At 43.4% G+C, this 19,064-nt stretch overlaps 1 protein-coding gene and 1 long non-coding RNA gene across 3 annotated transcripts in view; both read left to right on the top strand.

Annotated features, from left to right (window-relative positions):
- The first annotated feature begins 4 nt into the window (after positions 1–4).
- On the top strand, positions 5–3,292 carry LOC128081499 (uncharacterized). The gene is made up of 2 exons (XR_008207208.1): positions 5–424; positions 2,468–3,292. It is a non-coding gene; the product is annotated as an uncharacterized LOC128081499 (long non-coding RNA).
- A 2,478-nt stretch (positions 3,293–5,770) lies between these two features.
- The window catches only part of RNF145 (ring finger protein 145), a 38,960-nt gene continuing 25,666 nt past the window's right edge, over positions 5,771–19,064 (top strand). Inside the window, exons 1-2 of one of the 2 annotated variants that reach the window (XM_052684746.1) lie at positions 5,771–5,953; positions 14,418–14,630. In XM_052684746.1, the coding sequence (XP_052540706.1) occupies positions 14,447–14,630 (184 nt within the window). In that variant the 5' untranslated portion in view covers positions 5,771–5,953; positions 14,418–14,446. Of the gene's footprint in view, positions 5,954–6,197; positions 6,217–14,417; positions 14,631–19,064 lie in introns of those variants that run through there. The other variant, XM_052684747.1, reaches the window with a different exon arrangement.

The following is a 19,064-nucleotide window of genomic DNA, read 5'->3' as shown; positions in this document are numbered from 1 at the left end:
GTTCCCGCTCGGGGGCGCGCGGTGGCTGAGCTGTGTTGGTGCGAGCTGAGCTGTGACGGTGCGGCGGGCCGGTACCGGTACCAGTACGAGTACCAGAACCAGGCGGAGTTCGCGGTGGTCTGTGTGTGCCGGGAGACGCCGAGATGTCTCAGAGTCACAGCGGTAGACGAGGAGGGAGCTTCGTTTTACTGCTCCTCGTAGCTGCTGCTCTCCGGTTCTGACAGGAATTCGTTATTTTATTTATTTTTGTTTGTTTTCTTTCTGAGGTAAAATCCACAGGAGGCACGGAGCGAGTGGCCTAGCAGGGTCCGCAGCCCCCAGCTCTCTTGTCACCAGCTTCCCTCTTCCATTAATAACCTTCACAGGAGATTTATTCTCACCCAGGAATCCTTTTTAGCTTTTAAGCTGGCTCCTTCAAGGCAGAGTATGTTTTTGCGTCTTGAATCAATGGTCCCATCTTGGGGAGTGCTGGGATTCTCAGGACTTGGCTGCAGCTGTAGTCGCTTTGTGCCATTGGTAATGAGTGTAAAAGGAAAACTGGTTTGCACGGTGATGAGCTTTTGCATTTAGATGTTCTGCTCCTTAGAAATAGTTTAAAGGAAAGAAAGCTGTCAGTACTAAAGTCTTATGTAAAACCAGGTGGGAAGGATACAGGGCACAGTTCCAATTGTCACCTGTGGTCAGAATTAAATCTGCAGGGGAGGGAAAGTGAAAGTGTTGGTCCTTTCATCTTAGTTCTTGCTCTGTAGAGAAAATTACTTTCTCCTTTCTGGTCCAGTGATAGGAAAATGAAGAGAAAAGAAGAGGAGCTGTGCAAGAACTGTCCCTAGCATTGCATTGCAAACCTGAGCAAGGTGCCATATAAACAAAAGCTGCACAGAAGCCTGGTTTGCCACAGTCCTTTTTTTTTCTGACTGGGAATTAATTTTATGCGTTTCCTGCTTGGGTACGGATGTTGAGGTTTGTTCTGTACTCAGATTTTAGCATAAGAAGTGCTCTGGTTTCTGGAAAAGCAATATAAATGGGAGATTACTCCGCTGACTTCATGTCAGGTGTAGCTTCTGACTGCAAATCCCAGTAAAACCAGTTAGTGTCTATGTATGTTAGTCACAAAGGGCTTTCTTTTCATGATAGACAGTTGTCGTCTGTACTGAGGCAGCACATTACAGTAGTGCTGGAAAGCTTCCAAAGTTGCAAGTAGTAATTAAGTCACACCCTGTCATAAAAATGTGCACCCTGCGGGCCTATGTTAAAAATTCAGGCTACAGAAATGAGACTGTAATGTGATCAGTTCTCTACTTACAATCTTTTCGATACATTCTAATAATTTTCTAATTGGCCTTGATAAAATTCTCTCTTTGAGGAGAGGCATTAATGGTTTTTCTGCTTGGCTTGGGTTTTATTCCTTGTTTGAGGAATATGAAAAAACTATTAAGTGTTTCTAAATGATATTTCATTTCGGGTTTGATGATGATGTTTTAGTATCCTGAAGCCTGATCCATGACTCCTTTGGGACTACTTTGTGCTTGGCACTGCTGGAAAATGCTCTGCTTCTGGTGGTGTTCGTGTGGCACAGATAAATATGTTCTTTAACTCAGCTGTGAAAACACATGGTGGTGCTCAATCCTAACACTGATAAGTGCAAAGTGCTTAAGAAATTCAACTAAGACAATATAATTGCAACTCAGAGCCCAAACAGCAGCATCTTTGTTCTGGAAAGTTTGTTTTGTGGTAGTACTCTTTGGGTTTACTGTGGTAAATTCTAGCAGAGCAAGGAAGAAGAAAAAGCAGTGTGAAAATCTTAAAGCAAATGTCCACTCCCTGACATCCCGATGTACCCTATGTCTGGGATGCTCTAGGGTGAAAGAAAAGAAATTCTAAAACTTGGTCTGAGCAGGCAGTAACAGCAGTGATGTCAGAATGTCCAGCTCTTCAAGTGTATGCTGTCCAAGTGTTTCCAGCCTAATGCAAATTTGTGCACAAACCTCTGCTGTTCCCGAGCTCTTAACTGTAATACAACAGACAGCATGGTTTACTGGACACTGCCATCACTGTGCCCCAGGAACAACAACGCGTGAACGTGAGCTCTGATTCTGAGTCACTGTGTGACTATGGGCAAAACTGAGAGTTTCCAGTGTTCAATAATGTGATGTGCTTCAGTAGCTGGCAGCTCAGCTGGAGACATAGAAACATCTCTGGTTTGCAACGAAACACATTTTCCAGTTATCACTAATACAGTGAGTGTCTGTCTTGGCTTCATTATCAGTCAGGTGGAAGTTGGACTAATATTTATATAGCTTCTGTACATGAGTTTTTTCCAAATTATTTACTTAGTGTTGGCACTGTGAGATGTTATAAATACTGGAGGTTTGTACCCATCTGCTATGTGCTGAATGTGACCGTTATTCTTCTTCCACTATTCTGCCAATTATTTGTATTTTATTTACTTAAATTCTTTGTATTCTAGATTATGCCCCACTAGCAAGGGATCTGGGGAGAGAACTGTGATTCTTTTGTTTCACTGAACAGAAACTGATTCATCACTTTCCTTACATCACCTCTCAGCTCTCTAGCTTCTCAACACAGAGATTGGTATGGCTTTCCCTTAGGTAAGTTGCAAATCACAGCAGCTGTATATTTGCTGGGAGCCAGCACTCAGTGTTATTAAAGTGGTATAAATGTATGTAATCATACGAGATGTAATTATCAGAGATACTGCAGAAGTAGTTTCCTGAAGAGAGTGAAATAAATATGAAATTGGGATATTGGAACAAGCTGAATTGCGAGAACGAGCTGTGAAAAGCTGTGAGAATGACTGGAAAAAATAAAAGTCAATATGAAGCTGAGAGATGGGGAGAGACTTAGGAAATAGGGTTATAGACAATGAAAAGAAGTTCTGATGTGGGGCTAAGCAGTAAGATCAGCTGAATCAGGCAGATACATTTGCTATGTCTGTTCTGGGACTCTGTAATTCTACTGTTTCCTCTGACTAAGTATGAGTTTCTGCAAGAATTACAGTTGATTTGTTTTTTTATCCAGTGAATGGGCTAAGATATCAAGAAGAGAACACCAGCTTTGGGGGCTGGCTGCCATCAGTGTGTTGAGGCGAACGCGCAAGGCACAAAATCAGGTTCCACAGCCAGTCTGAATTTTTTTGCATGTAACTGTTGTGTGAGTGCATTTCACAGTGTGACCTACTGCGTTGTTTTAACATATGTATGCGTGAATATTTTGTGAAACAATTTACTATGAGAGAAGCTTCAAATAAAACTGCCCATTTTATTGTCTCCCATAGGCGTGCAGTGTCCTGCCTTGTCAGCGCATTTTGCTGCTTTAGAGAATTCTTCTGAGGGGTTTTCTTTGTAAGCATTTTGAGGTGCTGGCTGTTGTCCATCCACACGGACAAATCAAATTTCCGCATTATCTGAACTCTGAGAATGTCTTTTGAAAGCTTTAATGAGATGTCACCAAAGTGGTCCTCTTTAGTCCTCAGCTTCTGTTCCTACAAGTTTGTAATTCAAATGCCTCTGCTCATAATGAGAGACAAACAATCATACAATTCAGAACTCGTTATCACTCAGTGTCAAATGTAGAAAAGGCTTTAAAATTCCAGAGACTTTTAAAGCAGAAGGTTGTGGTACTTTTTTGAAGACATGCCTGACAAGACAGCAGTAAGGCTGCCTGCTCTGCCCATTAGAAAATCTGTGTTTTTGTGAAGCAATGCATATTCAGAATTAATGATGAGGGCTGTTGAAATGAAAGAAAAGGACATTTGATTCCAATGTCTTCTTGCAAACTGAAGTATTTCAGTGATTTACTACCATACTTTCATGATACATATAATTCTAAAATAATGGTAGACTTGATTCTTTCTAGAAAAACCTGTTGCTTTATACAGTGAAGGTTTTTTCTCCCTCTGCTACCTGCTGGGTGTTATTTTTTCCTTTTTTTTTTTTTTTTTTTTTTTCAGAAGCAGCACAGAAACAGACAGCAGAATTTTACAGATGCTGCACCATTGCCCCGACTTCAGTCAGCATTGAAATGAAACCATAGAGAACAGAAGTGACTCTCTTTTTTCCATGTACAACAGGAGAATACAAGTGCTCCGCTCAGGTTCTTATGCCTTATATGACAGCTGGTGGTTTGTACTCCTTGTGATAAGATGTGTGGTGGTACCAACAAGTGTTAGTGAATAATAGCAGCAAAGTAGTGAGGAGGCTGAGCCAGGCAGAATAATGGGATGGCTGGAGTCTGATGAAGCCACTGTTTTCCCTTGTCCTCTGATAGCTTTAAACTAAAAGCTTAAAAAAAAAAAGCCCAACAAAACTTATTTTTAAAACATCATTAAAATCTGAAGCTCATGGAAACTTGTATCAATAAGCTGAGCTTCCTGTGCTGCCTGAGGAAGGGCTACTGTTTGAGAAACAATAGTCAGTTGTGCTGTTTGGTCTCCTTTCTGCTGATGTGTGGGCTGACAAATCGGAGAGAAGTCAGGTGCAGTGTTAACACCAGATAGAACCACCAGAGCACATAGCAGCACCGAGCCCTGCCGTATTACTTTGAACTACAGTTTTCTTCTGGTGTTTTGAAAACCCCTGTGTATGCAGAGAGGGGTCATTTTGCAAAGCATGGTGTGGACAGACACCCTTATGTTAGTATCTGTGTGTTAGTATCATGGAGTGACATACGTTGTGTTGAGGCTGAGCACTTTTATACATGTTGATGAATGCTCGGGTTCTCATTAGAGGTGGAAGGAAAAAAGCAATTACTGAGTTGGCTCGCCCAGCCCCTGCGAATGACAGGATTTTCCAGTTCAGCTTATTCCTTCATTCCTCACCACAGCAAAGGTTCTCATGTCCGAGACAGTGCGGCTTTGTAATTTTTGTCAGGTATGAAGGTCAAAAGCATTACATCTCTTGGGCTACAGCCCTTCCTCACCACTTTGGAGAGCGTGCTGGGGCCTGGCCGTGCAATTTTTATATGAAGAGGAGACGTTGGAGCACATCCAGAGAAAGGCCACAAAAATGAAACACAGAATGGAATACTTCTCAGCTTGTCCTCTTAGGAGAGCTGGGGCACTTCAGCCTGGATAAGAGAAGGCTCTGAGGTGGCGAGATGGAAGCCTTTCAGTAGAAGGGGAGCTACAGGAAAGAAGGGGACAGACTTCTTTAGCAGGGTCTGATGTGATCGATCACGAGGAAATGGCTTTAAGCTTAAAGAGGGTAGAGTTAGGATAAGATACAAGGAGAAGATCTTTTACAGTGAGGGTGATGAGGCCCTGCCACAGGTTGCCCAGTGATGTGGTTGGTGTCCTGTCCCTGGACACTTTCAAGATGAGGCTGTTTAAGGCCCTGGGCAGCCCGATGGAGCTGTGGCGTCCCTGTGCACTGCAGGGAAGATGGTCCTCAGTGGTCCCTTCCAACTAAGGATTCTACGTTCAAGGACGAGTTACGGGTGCAGCCAGGAAGCCGCTTCTACAAGCTGAAAAGGGACAGCGCAAAGTCCCGTATTTTCGAATTGAATCACAGCAAAGGTGATCACAAAAAAAAATTGAGTCAATTTTAGTATTTTCAATTGCTAAAATCACCGACATCCTCCCTAGAACCCCTTTTCACAGACCGGAGTGACGGAACCAGACGCTCACGCAGCGCCGCGGATCGACCCCGCCGGGTGCCGGGGCGGAGCTGCGCGCCGGGCGCATGCGCGGTGCGGGGCGGCGCGCGCGCAGGCAGCGGGGCCATGGCCGGCCGTACGTGGGGCCGCGGGCCGTCGGCGCCCTGAGGCGGCGCGGCGCCGCCATGGTGCCTGGAGGAGCCGCTCTGCCGCCGCCGGGCGCCCGACCGCCGCCGTCGCTGTGAGACGCAGAGCTCCGCCGCGGGCTCGGGGAACGGCGCCGGCACCGAGAGGAGGGAGAGGAGGCGGCGACCACCACCATCACCAGCCGCCGCTCCAGGTGATTTCCTCACACGCGCACGGCCCCAGCCTTCCTCAGGGCCGCGGTGCTCGTCGTGCGGCCCGTGTGAGATCCAACCGGCCCGGAACGGCTGCTGCTGCGAGGATGTTCGCGGCCGCCCCCGCCCAGCACCGGCCCCTCCGGCGGGCGCGGGCCCGGGTACACCTCGCACCGACCCCGGTCGTGCTTATGTAAGGGGCGAACCCCGCGGGGCTGCGCTCCTTTGTACCGCGTCGGACTTTTCCTCGGGCTGCCGGAGCGGGGTTTGTGATGGGAGCGGGCAGTGCTGCACCGGGGAGGGCGGAAAAAGGGAGAAAGGTGTTTTTTGTTCGTGACGTGCAAGTATCGGTAACCAAGGGAGAGCGCTGGGTGGGAGACACGGCAGGCAAAAAAATGCAGGCAAAAAAAAAAAAGCCTTTTGTTTTCCAGGGAGATGGGGATTTCGGTAAGGTGCCTGACTCACACGCGTTACCCATTGGTGATCTCATTCGAAATGCTGTTCTTTTGGTTTGTAGGTGTTGCTGTCTTTGTCTACTGCGATTTTCAATACGAGAGTTGCTGTTAACTTTCTGTGTGCTTGGGCTGCAGGGGTACCCACTGCTGTGTGCCTTGGGTTCTGTGTGCAGTGCACTCTCAGAATACTTGAGAGGGTCACAGGGAAGTTATTTTTAATTACTCTTTGAGATTAAGTATAGAAAAAGAATGTGAGCTGTTAAGCTATTGCTGCCTGTAACTTCAGTTTACTTGCAAATTTGGTTTATTTGTGCTGATTATCTTAAACAACCAACTAGCTGTGCATGGGAAACTGTCTGTGTTTCTAGATAGTTTTTCTCATTAGTTTTACCAGTTGTGGCAGTTAGCTCCAGTTTCTTATTCCTAATGTCACAAAAAAAGTTCACTTTATTAATCCCTGAATTCGTTACCATTAGGAAACAGTTCTCTCTTACCAGCATTATAGGGAAAGATCATCAGAAATCTCAGTAATGTGAAACTACTGTTTGTCTAAAATGCAGCAGTCCTGGGAGGAAGCCCTGATGTTAGAGCAGTCTGATCCTGCAGGGGACATGGGCTGAACAGTGTGTGTCTGGAGATGGGCTGGGGAATTCCTTCCTTGGGAGAGATGGAAGGAAAGGAGTGCCTCGCTTGGGTCCTGCTGTGGAATCCACAGTGCAGATGCAGAGAGACTCATGCCCAGAAGACATAAAGGATGGGTGTGCCTTGGAAAGCTCTAAGCCTGCTTAGCGTTTCACACTGTGCTCCTTTTCTCTAAGCTATTTGCTATTCTCGGGTTGGTTTTTTTCTCTTCATGCAAACATGCAGAGACCTTCCGTTTCAGTTCACTGGAAGTCTTTTTTTTATAGTTTGGTAACTTGTTCTCCTTCTGAATCAGTTTTAATTTCCAAACACATTAGGGGATGTTTAAGGTGTTTACAAAGTCACAGTTCACAGCAGTTTTGCTTTTTAAGTGTGCGTTCCTGTCTGGCACTTGCAATGTGCTTCAAGCATCCGTGTGTTGGTTTCTCTGTGTTTATTTTAAAGCATTTCCTTTCATTTCAGCGAAGCGTGATTGCTTAATTAGCTGCACACTTGAAAGGAGCATTCAGAAGTGGGTGCTTCACCTCATGGAGTTTTCCTGGAAAATTTTGTTAATTGCACTCTTTGTGTTTAAAAGAGAACTTGAGCTTTAAGGGGGACTTTCCTTTCACCATTCTTGTGTCACACGTCTGTTAACGCGGGGAGCAGAGCTGCCTGCTTGACAAGCTTGGGACTGATGCTTCTTATTCACAGGATTCAGAGTTGCAACAACAAAAGTTTTATGATATTAACACAGGAAAATCTTGAAAGTATTTTCTGTTTTCACTTGTAACGAGTTGGGTGACTAGTTGCACAACTAGTTAGCACTGCCACCTCTAAACATAGTCTACGTCTGTATCTGAAGTGGCTCAAAGCTAGGTGAACAGCCGTGGGGGATGGCATGCGTTTCATCCTGCTGCATAACAGCGTCCTGGTACCACGTTCAGGCTGCAGTTTGTGGGATCTGTGAGCTCTGCCTGTGTGGCTGCTCTCCTCTGCTCCAACCCAGGGTTGGCTGTCACAGACTGCATCGTCCCAGTGCTCGGTGTGCAGGTCCCTGGGTGCTCTGTCCTCTGCAGAGGCGCTTTGGGACTGCAGCCCAGATTTCCTCAGAATATGCTGATACAAATGTGGTTAGGCAGGCCTGTAGGTGTAGACTTGCAAATATGGCAGTGACGGCAAAAAATCTGCTGAATAACTGGTTAATGAACCACAGCTCAGAAGGCAAGGAACTGTAGAGTCAGAAAGGACCTGAGAGCAGCTTGATTTCTGTTCAATCTGTATAACTTTCTTTTCCCCTGAATTACTTAAAGACATGATCGGTTATGGTTTTAATGTAATGAATTAGATAGCTGTGTTTCAGATTCTGAACTCGACTGGGCAAACAACGTTCTGTGCTCTGAAAAATGAGCAGCCCTTGTTGGTGTGCCTGCATTTGAACTGTTAATATTCAGGCAGGGAGCTGATCCTATAGGAATCCTCAGAAAGGTTTTCCTGAGTACCTACTGGGTTTATTAACCCTTGTTAACATGTGTCAGTCCCCGAGTTCAGCTCTCTGGTCCTACCCGCTCATTACGAAGACTTGAAAGCACTGGATGTTTTACAGGCTGCCTATAAATAATACACTTGCTCTATAATTGACTGGAGCTGCTTATAGTGTATGAAAGTACTCTAGAAATAAATCTTTAAAGTAACTTTTAACTTCCCAGTGCTGAGATATATTCTCATTCCTGAATTGATTTTCTTCTCCCTCATAAAACTTGCTAAAACTAATGGCAGTTGGAAATGTAGATTTCTTTCTTCTATACAGTTAACTGTCTCTGGTTGGTTTTGCCTTTAATGTGAATGCATGTTCACTTCTGTCCCCATGAAAAGATGAGGGGTTGAGGTACTGATTTACAGTATCAGTTGTTTTACCTGAAATATATTATGTGTTTGCTTGAAGTGATCAACTTTGGTTTGGATAGGGTCTGGGATGAGTAGGAATTCGGCAATTCATTTGTTTTCTAATTGGAGATAAGAACTCTGTAGTTCTGTATAGTCAGCTCTATAGCAATCCGTGCTGTTAAACTAGATGGGGAAAAATCATTTATTCTTGTCACCTTCTTACATATCGAGTATTCTGTTTGCGAACTGTATTCTCCATAAACCTTTAAATTGAATGCTAAATACCAAGTGGTTATTACTTGGAATTACTAACCAGCTGAGCTACAGAAACTGTGTATTACTGGAGCTGCTTACCAGATCCTAATGACAGCCTTGCAGTGCAGACTGGAGTGTTTCGCTGCTTTACTGCTACGCTCGGTATGCTCATTGTTTCTGGCCTTCTCAGCAGAAATGGTTGAGTGCTGTCCTTGTTAGCCAACACAGAAGTTGGCCTCATTTAAGCTGTACAGCAGCAAGGCGTCTTTTGCTTTCCTTGCTGCCGGCTGCATGGGAAGGAGCTGTTCTGGTGGATCACTGACTCACCTGCTCTCTGGAGTTCTGGGGGTTTTTGTGTATGTTTTTTTCTTTGCTGAGTGTATTATCTGATAAACCTTTTCGGACTGTTCCTTCCCTTTCCTTCCTTTTGTTTTCTCTCTCCCAGATAGACGATATAAAGATAGAACTCTCTGAAGTACCAGATTCTTCTGTACTTCAAATTCCTTTCGATTTATTTTCCTCAGGAACAGGACAGGCCCTTGGAAGGAAGGGTTCTAAGAAATGAGTGAGAACAATATGGCTCATGGGTCTAATTTTAGGGTTTTCTCCTGTGACATTGCACCTTCTGTAGTTCCAAGTCAAGACTCTTCCCCTCTTCAAGATCTTTCCAGCCATGTTTACCCTTCAGGAAACTCAAAGCTTGGTGACATCTTTAGCTTCAGTAATTTGAAGTGGAAGCTGGAGTACAGATCAAAGTCTGGTGGTTAGTGAGTGTATCCAAAATAACTGGAATGTTGCAGGTGTGAAGAAAGCAAGTTGAAGTTGTTACTTCTTTTGGTTTCTGGTCAGACTTTCCAGCTGTCTTAAATCTTAATCCTGTAGGAGGATGAGTGCCTGGCTGGTTCTCAGATGTTACGCTGAGCATTGCACTGAAGTTCTGATTCCAGATGGAGCTACTGAATATTTCTATGCTGGCTTTTGGTGGCTGTTAGTGGAATTATTGGGTATTTTGGTGGGGAAGTGAGAACAGTGCTTCTAATAACAAATATTCCAGTGTGTTTCTGTAAGTATTGAGAAACATTGTGTAATGCTTTTCTTACTGTGAGATGCTGTACTTGATTAATGGAACTTTGGACCTGCTTGGATGAATGGATGCAGATTTTGTGTATCCTCTCATAATTTCATCAGTATTTTCTGCCTGCGATGTTTAAATATAAGTTAGTACATAAAAAAAGTACTGCATTTGTTCAAGCAGCATAACTCACACTTTCAGTTGAAATGGTAAATTCTTATGTTATGTCAAAGCCTCAGAAATAAACTTCTATTAAAGGCAAAATGTGTGTTGTCTTTGAGAGATTTTTTTTTTAAGCTTGCTGCTCATCTGTATTGGCAGTGGACTCCTAAGAGACCAATCTGTGGTAGCTTTAAAAAAAAAAATATATCAGATTTTCACTAATTTGTCTTTAAAACCAGCCAGGAATGTTTTTGGCCAAACATTTCTGCCAGATGAAGGAGGGATTTGCAGGTGCCGTGTTGTTGTGGAAATGCTGTTTTCCAAACGTTCTGGTGGGAAATGTTAAAATGCTGTTTGAAGTCAAATGGTGCAGCTGTGCATGCACTCACTTAGGAGGTGGAGTCTGAATTTCTTCCTAGGACTGTTCATTTTCTCATCCTCATTTGGAACAGCAGGATGTTTGAAATCATGGGGAAAATATGCTGAGGCACAAACCAGTGGCTTCCCAATCCTATTAAGCCCATTTTTTGGCTGTGTTTAAGTGTGACCTATGTTTTCTGATGTCTGAGCATCCAGCAACTTGTCATCATCCTTTATCTAAAGGTTTTAGAGGTTTAATTTTTTCTTATTGGTTTGCATTTATACCAATCAAAATAATGTATTGTGAGAGCTCTCTGTGATGTAGTGGGCTGAGTGCAGTGAGCTTTGTTGGTTGTCTGTGTTATGTTCTGTTAGAACTTGGCAGCAGTTACAGCTGAAGCTTTATTTGACACATCCACATTTCTAATGAAGTTAATTTTAAAGAGTTTCTTATTGGCACTGAGTGCTCTGTCAGGCAGTGGCAGAATACTCTGCAGTGTGTCAGTGGCTGCCTCATAGAATGTAGCCTATGGATTGCAGCAGAGTGTGCTTCTGAAAGCTCCTTTGCCTTTCAGAATCATAGAATCGCAGAATGGCCAGGGTTGGGACCTCAAGGATCATGAATCTCCAACCCCCTGCCACACGCAGGGCCACCAACCTCCACATTTAATACCAGACCAGGCTGCCCAGGGCCCCGTCCAACCTGGCCTTGAACACCTCCAGGGACGGGGCATCCACAGCCTCTCTGGGCAGCTGTTCCAGCACCTCACCTCTCTGTGAAGTATTTCCCCCTGACATCCAATCTAAATCTTCCCTCCCTCAACCTAAAACCATTTCCCCTTGTCCTGCAGTTATCAACCCTTTCAAAGAGTTGACTCCCCTCCTGTTTGTAGGCTCCCTTTAGTTCTGGAAGGCTGCTATGAGGTCACCCCGCAGCCTTCTCTTCTCCAGGCTGAACAAGCCCAGTTCCCTCAGCCTGTCTTCGTAGGGGAGGTGCTCCAGCCCCCCTGATCATCTTCGTGGCTCTCCTCTGAACCCTCTCAAACAACTCCCTTCTTTCTTGTACTGAGCTCCCTATCTTTCTTGTACTGAAGAACTGTACTGTACTCTTGTCTTTCTTGTCTTTGTGTTCATTAACAGGGTTAGAATTGTGCACTTCCTTAGGTAGTAGAAATGCTGCTCGTTCTACTTTTATTACATTCTCAAGTACGCATGTATTGATTTGGAAGGCAAAATTTTCAACTTAATTTGGATGTGCAGAACCCCAATTAACTTTCAGTACTTGGAGAAGTCCACAGAGTTCTGTATTTGGGGTAAATCAGGAAAGTGGGAGCTTCCTCCTTGTCCTGTGGGTTTGTCCTGTGGTTGCAGCTGACTGAAAGAAGTTTGTCACGGGAGCTCAGCTGGGAGTCAGTGCTTGTTGGCAGTTTGCTTTGGCTGTAACAGTGAACACCTGAAGTCAGCTCCTACCCCCCAGGCCCTGATCCACTTGGAAGTATGTCTTAGCAAAAAGCAGATGGCAGCTTGGTTTAATTAATTAATTAGTTGCAATTAATCTTGTGTATCTGGCAAACCCAAGGATTTTGGAGGGAGGAGAAGAAAGGACACTATATGTCTTCATATCAGTTGGCTTTAAGCAGTGTGCCTTTGAGCAGAGGCTCACACACACAGTTTGCAGCCTGCAGCTGAAACACCTTGTTCCCATCTGTGCAGGTCCCTGTTCAGTACTGCACATTTAGCCTCTGCCTTTCATTCTCACTAAATGCTAAACATGAGTATTCCTTAAGCTATCCGGGCTGTGATTTTGGTTATTGGTCCTAAATATTTGTTAGTGTTGTGGCAGAACTTCCTCTCAGAAGCCCCAGTGGGTGGCGTGGGGGCCAAGCATGACTGTGGCATTTTGGGGTCTGCAGAGCTGCTGCAGGAGCTGTAGCTGTCTGTAAAGGAACAGCTAAAAACACTTTCTGACTTCCTGTGGTATGCTTGGTATGCGGGACGTGACACTGCTTTACTTGAGAAATGGGGCTGTGGGCTGGGTGATGGCAGCCCTGTAACCTATAGTCTGCTGAGACAGACCTCACTTCTGATCCACCCTGACTTGTTGGCCAGAACTGATGCTGTCATCGTGTCAGTGTGGCTTCAGGTGTGCATGAGTGGTTCCTGGGAGCATCTTGTCCATGGCAATGCAAACAGAGCTTCACATGATGGTTGTGTATGAGAAGTAGGAAAGATTTTTGGTTTCTGTGTATGAGCAGAGCTTCCTTTGCTGCTGTGCTTCCGTGTTGTATTTTTAAAACTCGCACAATAACCACTTAAAGAAAATCTTGTAAAACTTATTTTAAAGAGCACAGCTCCAAATGCAGAGTTTTCTGTTTCTGTGATGGGAACGCAGGGTTTTTTCAAGTTGTCCCCCTAATAAGAAGAGGTTCTCAATTCCAGTCTGTCCAGTTAGACCAATTAGTCCTGAACTCAGCCTCTAATGGTCTGCTGTTGGTGATGGTTTTTGTTTGTATGGCTGCTGCTGAATAAATGCTTGTTGGGATCTTCCCCACCTTGGCCTTGAACACTTTGCTACTCTGCTTCTGTACACTGTGTGTGTAATGGTGGCTCATGTACCAGCCTGGGGGCTGTGCTGCTCCCCAGTGGGTGAGGGTTGAGAAGTGCTTTGCTTTTAGATACAGCTCTTGGTCTCAGCTGAAAGCAGTGCTCTGGCAGGTTGTGGAAAGTGATCCTTCTGCTCTAGAATGGTTCTGTTGGAGATCAACAGCCTTTGAAATGCTGTTGTGGACCACTGTGTGTGTGTATGTATATATATATATACACATATATATTTCTGTTTTGAAAGAGAAAGAAGGATGAATTAGAAAAAGAGGAGAAAAGAAAAGCCCTTCATTGTCTTGCATCATCCATCTTCTCTGATTGCAACCTCCAAAATTAAATTACCTTCCAGTGCTCAGGAGAAAGGATGTAATTTTTTTTTAAAATATGATTCCTTGCAGTGAATTACATTAGAAATAAGTAGAATAGTTCTGTTCCTGGTCTTAATCTTCAAAACTGCCTCGAATTCCATAAGCGTATAAAATCATAGAGGTTAATGAATGTCCTAAATAATTTTCTGATGTTTGAACTTATTTTAAAAATCATTTCAGTTTGCACTGAGGAAATGAATCTAAAATGTTTTAAAAAGTTTTAGCTGGTGCTTATTTCATTTGAGACTTATAAATCTGTATATAGAAACAGAACAACTCATTGGCAGTACTCTATGTGTGACTTTTATTGCTGTTTGTTTTTTAAAGTTTCTCATGTTGGTGTTTGTGTAATCTCTTGTGTGCTGGAGTCCTTTAAATGGACACTTGGACTCTGAATTAGTGCAAATAGAATAAAGGTTTATTTGGTGTATGCTCTGACCATTATTGTGTCATTAACCTGCCTCCCCAGCCCCTGTCTTACCATATCACCATGGAAAGCTGCTAGCAAATTGACTTACATATAGCAAAAATAGAAGCTATCCTGCCTGGATTTGAATTTCAGTCAGTGGATTCATTTAGTCATTTGTGGCCATGCAGGAAGCCCCATTCATATGTTCACAAAGCCTAATAGCTGTTTGTTCAGTGAGATTGATTTGATTACTCTTCTGTCTTGTGCTATTTACAGTCTGCTGCCAGTTCACGAAAGAGAAGAGGATGGCTGCAAAGGAGAAGTTGGAGGCAATATTAAATGTGGCCCTGAGGGTCCCAAGCATCATGCTGTTGGATGTCTTGTATAGATGGGATGTCAGCTCGTTCTTCCAGCAGATCCAAAGAAGCAGCCTGCACAACAACCCTCTCTTCCAGTACAAGTACTTGGCCCTTAACATGCATTATGTGGGTAAGTGAATGCGTATTCAGGAGAAAACACTACTAGTAAATACCATTTTTGCTTGCTTTTTCAAAATTGTTAAGAAATTTATAATAGTATGGTAATATATTGATTGCAACAAATTGCATGGAAATAAATGTAATCAGCAGCACTGTAATTAATGTAGGCCTGTTTATGTTAGCAGTAAAGAAGTCCTGTCTAGGGTCTTCAGCTTTGTTATTTAGCCTTGATATGTAAATAGAATAAAATTAATGCCTGGAAACAGTATTGATGCCCTGAGAGAAGCACAGTAATGCTGGCTGCAGCTGACTAGTAAGAAAGCTGCAGTGAAACTCTGTGCAGACAAGTAGTGTAACTTAAATCATTGGCATTAAGGAAGAGACTAGAGCAAAGGTTGCCTGTTCTGAGCTGTGACCACAGCACCAGAAAGTTGGCTTTTACTGCTGTGTGGATATGGTTCTTCAGCAAACAACCTTATGACCTGTATGTATGCTCTGAGTCAATTAGAGCATGTAACAAGTCCTGCGTGGCAGATAAATGGACAAAATTACTAGCATGGTTCAGGGAGCTGAGGTTTCAACCTTGCCCCTGCAAGTCTAGCTCTGAAATGCTAGAAGTCTGCTTTTAGGAGATGAAAGGATTGCTGTTCTGGGACCTGCTCTCCAGGTGGGTATGTGATTCATCTAGTGAGTGCACATGGGGTTAATTAGGGCTCGGATCCAGACTGTTGAGGTTGATAGCCAATGACAATCAGCATGGGTGCTGCCTAGCTTTGGGAGAAGTGGCTGGCATGTAATTAGCCCATTCTGCAATGTTTCTTCCTTGTAGATGACTTAAAGGATAAAGATGTACTGGAGTCAGCTAAGGAAAACGCCCTTCAGTGAAGTTGTTAGAGGACTTTTTTTTTTTTTTAATGGCTTGTCCAGAGTTTTAATCCTGACTGCAGAAGTGTAACTTCTTATTTTCGATCTATTAAATGTCTGTCTGGAAGTTTATTTACTGTCACTGAAAACACATGTGGCTTTCTTTGTTATGGCTCCATTCTACTTGGCTAGGGATACTTAAGTATCTACTTCTACTGCAAAAAGCTGATGTGGCTGCTTTATGGGGTCTTCATGTGTTTTGGGGAGAGAGTGCTTGTTTGTTGCTGGTAAATGACACAGGACTGTGCAGGCATGGTACTTTGCCTGGCCCTCTCCTGCTTAGCTTGATCTGTGCATGCAACTTGTACACAAACAAATACCTTCTAGGAATTAGTTAGCTCTGTTTGTAATAGAAAACTAACAGTTGTGCAGTAAGCTATCAAGATATAACTTCCAACTGTGACACAACATTCTTTTTTATAGTCATTTAATAACATTGTATTTGTTCCAGAGTGTTAACACCAATAAAAAAGCATTACAGAGGTGTTAGGTATTATTACCTCAAAGTATTTCTCACCTGCATGCTCCTTAAGTACTGAACCAGTGGATTCTGGTGTGCTCCTCCTGCAGGCTGGTGTCTCAGTACACATTCTCTCAGTGGTTATTCTGCATTTGCTTTTGCAGTATTGAGTGTCTGTACTTGTTCCAACCTGTAGTTGCTGTGACCAAGGAGAGCTTTCAAATCATCAAACAAGTTGCTTGTTTTAAAAGATTTTCAGACAATTATCTGGGACAGAGCTTTGCTTGTACTGTATTTAAAAAGTTGATCTGTCTTTCTTTCTGTGTTATAGGTCTTTTTTTCTTAAAGCTGCATCAGTGTGAAGCTGGGCTACATCAACTTTCATGTCTACACAATGTTCTCTAGATTTAATTGCATCAGTTTACATAATGTTAATTAAAATAATGTATCAGAATATATAAATGGGATTTTTAAAATAAACAAAGTACTTTTGTACCAGTTTGGGAAATGAAGGTTCTTTGAAGATATGTTGAGGGAAACTAACTGTTAGCGTGCAATCTGAACAGCAGGTTGCTGTGGATATCTTTCAGCATGCTGATCTGTTTTGTAAAAAAAAAAAAAAATCTTTCATATTTGCTGTAAGCAAACATGGTATCAGCAAATGTGGCAGCAGCTTTGTAATATAAAATGATTACTGAATTTCTTTAAAGATAAGGTATCATATCACAGAAATGCTTGTAACAGCTTAGGAGATCAGATATGCCCATCTCAGGTGGATGTTTAAGGAACAGTTTGATTTGAGCTCTATCAGGATTGGTAGATTTTATGGATTTTATTTTTTTAGAGTTGAATGTTCTCCCAGCACCAAGGACCCAGCTGGGGGTTTCCAAGGTCATCCCTTTCACTCAGTTTGAAAAGCTGATTGTGTTTGGGCAGGTGAGGAGATATGTTATGGTGTGACTCACGTTCCAGGTAGCAGTACTGAGAAAGTCACAAAAGCCTCTAGGATGCAAGCTGCTATTAGATTCAGTTTTTCCCTCCCATATCATTTCATGAAGCTGCATGAAATGTAACTATAAACGTGTAAAGCACTGCAAGTAGCGGAGGTGAATTTCTGCTTAGAATTCTTGAAAGTAAGCAGATTAATTTAGTATAAACAAAATTACTTTGCAATTTTCCTGTAAACTTTATCTGTTGTTTAGCACCGTGGTTACTGTTCCAGAGGTTTAAAAGGCCTCTGCGTGGCCTGCAGTAGCCTTCAACATGCACAGCATGTGGTAAGTTTGCACACAGCTGCTGCAGTATAGGTGGTGGTTGGAGTGGTCTGTTATCAGATAGAGAGATCTGGAGGTGAGGAGTGGGGGAAAGCTTAGAAAAGGAACAGAAAAGCTTCTGTCCACAACTCTTCAAAGGTATAATGTGGTTTCATTAACACTTCGTTAAAATTGTTTTATGCAAGTTAAGTTAACCCTTATATAAGTGAACCCTCTTAAGGAGAAGTGCTAGCTAGCTAAAATGGCTTTCTACCTCAAACTTGTATGCAGTAGGCTAGCACACTGCTACGGTCAGACTTCAGTGTTTTATTCTATGCTCTAGATTAGCTCTGAGAGGAGAGTCATTTATATTTCTTTGATACGGATGGTGGAAATAGATGAAACCACATAATTTCTTCCTCTGAAGGGCAAAGTAATGCTATTTTGTTCCAATTCATAAATGCTCTGAAGTTAAATGGAAAGAGTCATGTACTTAACCTGTAATCAGACTTGGAAATAAATCACTATGGCACTGGAGTATGCTAAATATGTATTGTTTTCTTAACTAAGAATAAGAGCAGTTTTCTATCTTTAACTGTATTCTTTGTCATAACAACAATAATAAAATCTGGGAAACAAACTCAAGAAACCATTTAAAATACTTTGAGTAAGTAAAACATGTGTCATTTTTCCCAACCCTGTTTATAATTGCAGTTTCTTGAAGTTTATGGTTAATGCCTTAATTGTTTGATCACATCACTTGACCAGGTATGAGCTACTTGTTTGGAATAAGGCCTTCAACAAAGGGGAATGGGGCAGGAGAAGTCTGAAGATGCTGCCATCTGATGGTAGCTTGTTGCTGTCTTTCTTGGTCTGCCTGCTTTCTTTCAACAATCGTGCATTCATTGGAAGATCTTTTATTTGCTTGGATTTTGTTTTTTATGGTGTCTTTTAAATGGTATCCTGGGCTCCATCATAAGAGGGGTGGCCAGCAGGGACAGGGAGGTGATTGTCCCCCTCTACTCTGCTCTTGTAAGGCCCCATCTGGAGTGCTGTATCCATGTCTGGAGCTCTCAGCTCAAGAAGGACAGAGAGCTGTTGGAGAGAGACCAGATGAGAGCCACGAAGATCATCATGGAGCACCTCCCCCACGAAGACAGGCTGAGGGAGCTGGGCTTGTTCAGCCTGGAGAAGAGAAGGCTGCGGGGTGACCTCATGGCAGCCTTCCAGAACTAAAGGGAGCCTACAAACAGGAGGGGAGTCAACTCTTTGAAAGGGTTGATAACTGCAGGACAAGGGGAAATGGTTTTAGGTTGAGGGAGGGAAGATTTAGATTGGATGTCAGGGGGAAATTCTTTACAGAGGTGAGGTGCTGGAACAGCTGCCCAGAGAGGCTGTGGATGCCCCGTCCCTGGAGGTGTTCAAGGCCAGGTTGGATGGGGCCCTGGGCAGCCTGGTCTGGTATTAAATGTGGAGGTTGGTGGCCCTGCGTGTGGCAGGGGGTTGAAGATTCATGATCCTTGAGGTCCCTTCCAACCCTGACCATTCTGTGATTCTGAAAGGAAAGTTTCAGAGGTCTGATAGAAACACAATAAGAAATGCCATGGGAAGCTTTGGTTCACACTGCAGCAGCAAGCAGTTGGGCTCATTCCAAAAACAAACTTTTCAAAATCCTGAGATGAGGATGCGTGACTAAATGTGCAAATGCAGTTAGTGCACACATAGGTGAAGTGCTGCTCAGATCCAGCACATCCAGCACCTCTAGATTTGCTGTTCCACATCTTCTGTTGCCCTCCTTCCAGAACCA

The sequence above is a fragment of the Tympanuchus pallidicinctus genome, unplaced genomic scaffold (assembly GCF_026119805.1).
Source record: "Tympanuchus pallidicinctus isolate F22 unplaced genomic scaffold, pur_lepc_1.0 scaffold21, whole genome shotgun sequence".
Classification (NCBI taxonomy): domain Eukaryota; kingdom Metazoa; phylum Chordata; class Aves; order Galliformes; family Phasianidae; genus Tympanuchus; species Tympanuchus pallidicinctus.
The sequence above is the reverse complement of the archived record's forward strand: the minus strand, read 5'-3'. Positions and strand labels throughout refer to the sequence as shown.